This window comes from Salminus brasiliensis, chromosome 12, assembly GCF_030463535.1.
Source record: "Salminus brasiliensis chromosome 12, fSalBra1.hap2, whole genome shotgun sequence".
NCBI lineage: Eukaryota > Metazoa > Chordata > Actinopteri > Characiformes > Bryconidae > Salminus > Salminus brasiliensis.
In genome coordinates, this window is record NC_132889.1 from 28,548,693 (window position 1) to 28,555,076 (window position 6,384).

General features: G+C 38.3%; 1 protein-coding gene across 3 annotated transcripts; it reads left to right on the forward strand.

Annotated features, from left to right (window-relative positions):
* Nucleotides 1-690: 690 nt before the first annotated feature.
* dnal4a (dynein, axonemal, light chain 4a) lies at nucleotides 691-5,264 on the forward strand. Of its 3 annotated transcripts, none has more exons than XM_072693389.1 (4): nucleotides 691-746; nucleotides 1,750-1,833; nucleotides 1,993-2,076; nucleotides 4,638-5,264. In XM_072693389.1, exons 2-4 carry the CDS (start codon nucleotides 1,762-1,764, stop codon nucleotides 4,800-4,802), a joined length of 321 nt encoding a protein of 106 aa, XP_072549490.1. In that variant the 5' UTR covers nucleotides 691-746; nucleotides 1,750-1,761; the 3' UTR covers nucleotides 4,803-5,264. The 3 variants fall into 3 exon arrangements, with proteins under 3 accessions (XP_072549490.1, XP_072549491.1, XP_072549492.1); XM_072693390.1 differs by lacking the exon at nucleotides 691-746 and adding an exon at nucleotides 751-839; XM_072693391.1 differs by lacking the exon at nucleotides 691-746 and adding an exon at nucleotides 877-1,052.
* The last annotated feature ends 1,120 nt before the right edge of the window (nucleotides 5,265-6,384 follow it).

Sequence of the window (6,384 nt, forward strand, 5' to 3'; positions counted from 1 at the left end):
TAAAATGCCATGATAAATAGACCAATAAAATGATCAGAATTACTTAAAATATACATTTATATACAATTTTTTACATTGACTCCTTTATAAGATAAGATAAGATAAGATAAGATAAGATAAGATAATCCTTTATTAGTCCCGCAGTGGGGAAATTCAAGACACTCAGTTACAAAAATGTAGATAAATAATTTGCACTATAAACACAATATAAATAAGAATAAAAGAAAAAAGCAATAACAATATTATTTACAGGTTATTGCAAATGACTCTTAATTGCTTATAATTAAGAGTTATAATTGTTTATAATTAAAGTTTAATTGCTTATAATTACTTATTAATAAATGAGTAGTATTATTAATTATTTATTAATTTGCCTTTTTATGTAAAGTTGACATTCGGTTGAAAGTGGATGATCAGTGCAGGAGCATGGCTACATTACTGGTGATCAGTATGCCAACACACACACACAGCTGATTTCGCTGGTGAAAACATTTCCAATCCGTAAACCGTAAACCTTTCTAAAATATGCTCTTATATAAAACGTGTAAAATACTAATTAATTAATTATTTTTTCTCTTTCACTTGCACTTTTGCACAACTGTTCTTGCGCATGGAATTAGAAATCAATGTGCATAGAAATCAATGAAGATTCAACAGCTGTGCGCCGGAAACGGGAAGATCACGTGGGTTTCTCCTCAGTCAGCGGTTGCCATGGCTGACTCGTCTCCATGTCAACACTAGTTACGGTAAGTTTATTTCCTCGCAGCAGAGGAGGACAGAAACGACAAATGGCGAGTTCGGCCCAGCTTAAAAAGAGTCGCAGGATTTAAAGGGCGCTTGTAAGGATATTGCTCTGCTTTGAATAAATATCGTTAATATCGCAAAGTTGACTAGCGAGGCTCGTTCGTTAGCATTTAGCTAAAAACAAGCTGGCTAATGTTGCTAACCTACTTCTGCTCTATGGCTTAATTCCCGCTAACTCGCAGCTCTAGCGCGGTGCGCCTCAGCCTGCGTGATATTGACAGTTGCTGTTGACTGTTTGTTAAAATAGAGTAAGTCTAATTGACATGATTCAGGGACGCGGTAAAGCTCCTGTAAGTTAGCTAGATAGATAGATAGCTTGCAGCTGTGATAGACTTATTCCCATTGTCTTTTAGCTCGCTAGCTAGTCGACAGTAAAATTCCTTAAAACAAGGTAGCTAGCTAGCTAGCACTAGCTGTTCAGCTGCTGGGCGATGTTTTAATACTCTTTAAAATACGTTTAAATAATGTTCTAATATTTCTAAACATTGTCAGATCTTATTTTTTTTAATTATTTGGTTTCTGCAGCGTAGGGTAATACTAACGTAACTAGCTAGCTAAGTTTGCTACAGTGGTTCTCAGTCCTGGTCCCGAGGACTTGATGGATTGGGTGCTTTTACGTTCTCGTCTCTAATGCACATGGGTGAAGTTATGAAGAGCTGCAGATCTGCCTCAAAGACAACACTATAAAAGTGTTCAGTAATGTTCATAAAGTCCCAGGACTAGGGCAAGGAATAGCTGATTGTCTGATCTCTGTTGTTGTACAAAGGCTTTAGATGAAGTTCTGAAAATCACAGGTTCCCACTTGTGTCCCCCTTGTTTCCTGTTGTTATGAAGCATGGCTCGGTCCTATAGCATTATTGTTTAAATCTGTCTAGCCATTATTATCTTCGAAAACAATGAGGAAAGCTTGTCATCCACACCCCTGTGTTTGTGGCTTGTTTGTAGTAAGACACCAAGATGGCAGAAACGGGCGATGCTAAGAAAGAGGAGGCAGATTACAAGAGACTACACAGCTTTCCTCTAATCAGGGTGGGTTTTCTTCTAGTGTTTTGTTTGAGAGAACCTTTCTTCTAACTTTCTATGTCTGTGCACAAACTACTTACTTATAAGTGTCAGTTGTGTGAATCAATGTTTGTGTGTGTGTGACAGTTATCAGATAATAATGTCTTTGCCCTGTTTTTCTTGTAGCACACAGATATGCCTGAGGAGATGAGGGTGGAAACCATGGAGCTCTGTGTCACAGCCTGTGAAAAATTTGCCACCAACAATGAGGTAAGAACTGTATAGAATACAATAGTATTGCTCAGATAAAGTGGCTCACACACAAAGTCAATAGCTGACAGCATAGACCGTTTATATCGCACCTTTTTCTTCAACTGCATTTTAAAAAATTGTTTTACATTTGGAATAACCTGTTGGTGTAAGGGATTGTCAGGGAGGGAGCTTGTCTGAGGAACCAGTAGGTTTTCTGATTTTAATGAATTGTTCTTTAAATATTCTACTTGTAAAGAATATATTTTTTATATTTAAAGAACCAACACATATTGTAAAAGTTTTATTCCAATTAAACTTAACAGTTAAGAGTGTATTCCACTGACCCTAATGAGTGTTTCGGAGAACTAAGAAGTATCCAAAGTGTCCCTTTTCAAAAGAAATGTGCCAAGAAGAATTGATTGTTTCTGTGATGTAGCAACAAGCTATTATTTGGCTAACATTAGAACATATGAAATGCTACGTTCACGTCTCACTTTATTTATTTTCTGAACTGTTGTATAAAATTCAATAGAACACTCAAGGCTGTGTGTTATTGTGAAATAACAGCACAGCTGTGACTCGACTGTGACTTCTTCATCACAGCCATGCTCTTATTTCACGATTACACTTTCTCTCATGTTCTAGTTTTCATACTTTATCACAAATTATATATAACAAATTAATTTAAATGAATGTTCTTATTTCAAGTCAAATAAAAAAAGAAAAAAATTATGAAAAAAATTGCGTCTAGAATATGAGAGAGTTTAGAACTGCCCATAGGAAGAATCAACATATACAAGTCTGTCTGTTTTTGAATAAAAGCCTGTTTTTTGTGCTCCACGTAATTTTTTGGAGCATGCCACGTGAATTAACTTTTCTCTGACTCTTTTTTTTATCTCTGACAGCAGTTTCTGATCTCTCTTCTGTGTCTGTCGGTCACTCCCTAGAGTCGCAGTTGCAATTAAGCAGTCCAGGAGACTCACAAACCAGAGTTAAAATAAACACTCCTTCAAAATGAACTAATTCTCAATAATGTAATCATTATAGGTCCAGGTCCACATAGGACGGCGCCTGGTTCCAGACTATTAGTCCGCCTATTAGTGACCTCTGCTATAGAAGAACAAACTTTTTTTAAGGACATTTCAGTTAAGTGTTTTCCACTTCCAAATTTTTAAGAAAGTAGTTATTCTGTGGCAGGAGTCCTGGTCCTGGAAACCATCCCAGTCAGATCTAACACACCTGACATCCCTGAAGGCCTTTATTACATTAATCTGGAATGGTAGGTTAGGGCTGGAGCTCAGTCAGAACTGTCAGAACTCAATGAGGTCAGAACTGCATATAATTGTGTTGCTCATAAAAAGTGAGGTGTGCAAAAGTGGCTTCCTACACAGCCTTCCCGTCTACACTAGTGGGTGTATTGGCAGGTTTTTGCTGTCTGGCCCATAGTCCATACACTTGCGTCATGCCAGACTCTCATAGCGGAGCCATCTGGACTGTTACAGTAGCCTGCACATTGTTTTCTTTGTCTTTCTCCCCTTTTTAACTTACAGTCTGTCACGTTTCCTTTGTTTGAGTTAGTATTGGGTGATATATTGTCTGTACAGGTATTACATAAAGTACATTTCTTTACGTTAATGCATGCTTATGTAGAGGGGCGGGCAGTTTAATTGTTTTTCCAACGGTAGATGAAGGTAGATGTTATTGGTGTACTGTGCTATGCTTATCTGGAAGTCAACCCCAGTCTTCTGCAAGAAGGGCAGTGATGTTACCCACTATGCTAGAGCCATTTGAATTTTGGCAGTGAATTAATGCATTACCAACTGAATCCTAAGCTGAAAAAGGGTTGCTTCAACAGCAACATAATGACTTACCTTAACATCCTAACAAATTGTGGGTAGACCTTAAATAAGCTGTGTATGAAAGACATCCCAATAACATCTCAGAACTAGAAAAATAGAACACTTTAGAATTTCTCCAAAGAGAGGAGCATTTACAACAAAAACTCTTTTGAATCTTTTAGTCAATCTTTTGAACGTAGGACACTCTTAGAACCCCCGCATTTATTACTATCTTTGCATGTATTGGAGGAGACGTGCTAAGTCCTTACCCTCCTAGTGTCGGGAGCATTGCTATAGTTCTAGCGGAAGGTTTGGTTAATTGGCAGTACCAAATTGGAATAGAAAGGGTTTTAAAAAAAAGCCTATATGACAAAGTAAAGAGTACGTTTCTGGAATTCTAGCTTTTGTCTAATTAACATTTACGTTTCTGTGCATGGTTTCCTTTGGCACGGTTTAAAAAAAAGCAGCGTAACCGTCCAACTACCGCGAGCTATGCCATGTTTGTAAGAAAGTGCTTTAGCACAGAGTAACAGTACTGAGGTAGCTTTATTAATGTTTAAATATCATCTGAGGAAGCTTCATTAATACTTTATTAATCCTATTATTGGATGCAGAAATATATTTTGAAAATATTGTACAGTACCACGCTGCACTAGTTTGAATTTTAATATGGGTTATATGAGTTCTCTGTCATTGTCTTTTGATCTGGCTTTTTTTAATTATTTATACTCTCATTCTCAGAGTGCAGCTAAGATGATAAAAGAGTCCATGGATAAGAAGTTCGGGAGCTCCTGGCACGTGGTAATCGGGGAAGGCTTTGGCTTCGAGGTGACTCACGAAGTGAAGAATCTACTATATATGTTCTTCGGTGGCAGTCTGGCAGTGTGTGTGTGGAAATGCTCCTAGCAGGATTCTTGGACCAACTCCTCTCCCTTTTCCTCACGCACTACCTACTTTTATATATTTATATACCCGTATTCACAGTACTGTCTCAGCTATGCAGTCCTTTTTCTATTTGACTCGTATGTCTGTATGCGTGTGTGTCCATGTGAAGTGATTTTAGGACTGTCTGTTAAAGAGAACCGGATCCCTGACAGCATAGACCCTTTATAGCTCACCTTTTTCTTGAACTGCATTTTTCTATTGTTTTACATTGAGAATAATCTAATGCTGCAGGGGGATCGTTGGGAAGGAGCTTGTCTAGACCATATCTCTGAGCTGCACCTATACTCTTAAAAATAAAGGCACCAACAAGGGTTCCTTGGAGCGATGCCATAGTGTTATAGACGGACCACTTTTGGTTTCCTAAAGATCACTCTGGATGGTTCTTTGTAAAATAAATAATAATAAAATAAATAATAACATTAATCATTTTAAAAGTCCTTTTTATGAATCAGAGAATCTACACACAACATTACTAGAACTGTATGTCTAAGACACGAACCATGGATGAACTTTCATTTTTAAGAGTGTATTAGCATCAACACTAATGAGTGCTTCAGAGAACTGTGAAGTATCAGTCCCGTTTAAAATAAGGGTTCCAGGAAGACTTCTTTGGGGTGATACTATAAGACTTATTAGGCTCTTTCGAGTGTCGAGAACCAACCATCGAAAATCGATCTAATACAGACATGCCAGATCCAACACTTCTGACCAGGCCTTCATGACCTTTATCAAGTGTGTTAGACTAGAGTTGGAGCTAAATTCTGTAGGGTGAAAGATCACCGGAACCTGGGTTGGACACCCCTGTTCTATAGAATCGTCCCTAAAAGTCCCTTTTTGCAGCTTTATTATTAAGAGTACTGTTGCGTACTGGGGTTTCGAAAAAATGACCTTTTTGTACACAGTCCTAATACAAAGTGTTTAGCACTGAACAGAAGCACATACACAGCTCTACTTACCAACTCCCACAGAACATCCTACTGCAGTTTTTTAACTGGTGGATTAAGGGGAGATCATTGTGTTCCTTCCCCCTCCATCTCGCACATCTTTTTTAAAAAATGCATCCACCACTCTCCGTAATGTCCTTTCACTCACACTCCCTCTCACTCCCCCTCACTCTCTCTACCCACCCTCTTCGTCAGTCTCTTGGCTAACAGTGGAGTCCCTCTCTCCTCTCGGTGGGCTGCCAGTGCCATCTGTTTCAAAACCACTTCCTCTGTGCCTCTCTCTCTCTCCCTCTCCTTTTCATCGTTATGCTGGGTGTCCTTCGCACCCCTCTCTGTTTTCTTTAACAAGCCAGCATTTGTGAATCGTCATCTGTGAAAACTTGAAAACTAATGTAAATCCCAGACTTTTTAAATAAAATTAAAATTAGGTCATTACTCTTTTTGGTTCTCGGTTTTTGTTGTGCAAAGACTTAAAACTTCCATCATTAGCGTGTTTACATTGCTGGAGTTTGTGATGCTTGCTTTGGATCAGAAACTGGGATGTGAGGAATGATGAGTCTGTGAGGAATATGAGGTAAAAGCTTATGATGAACAATGGA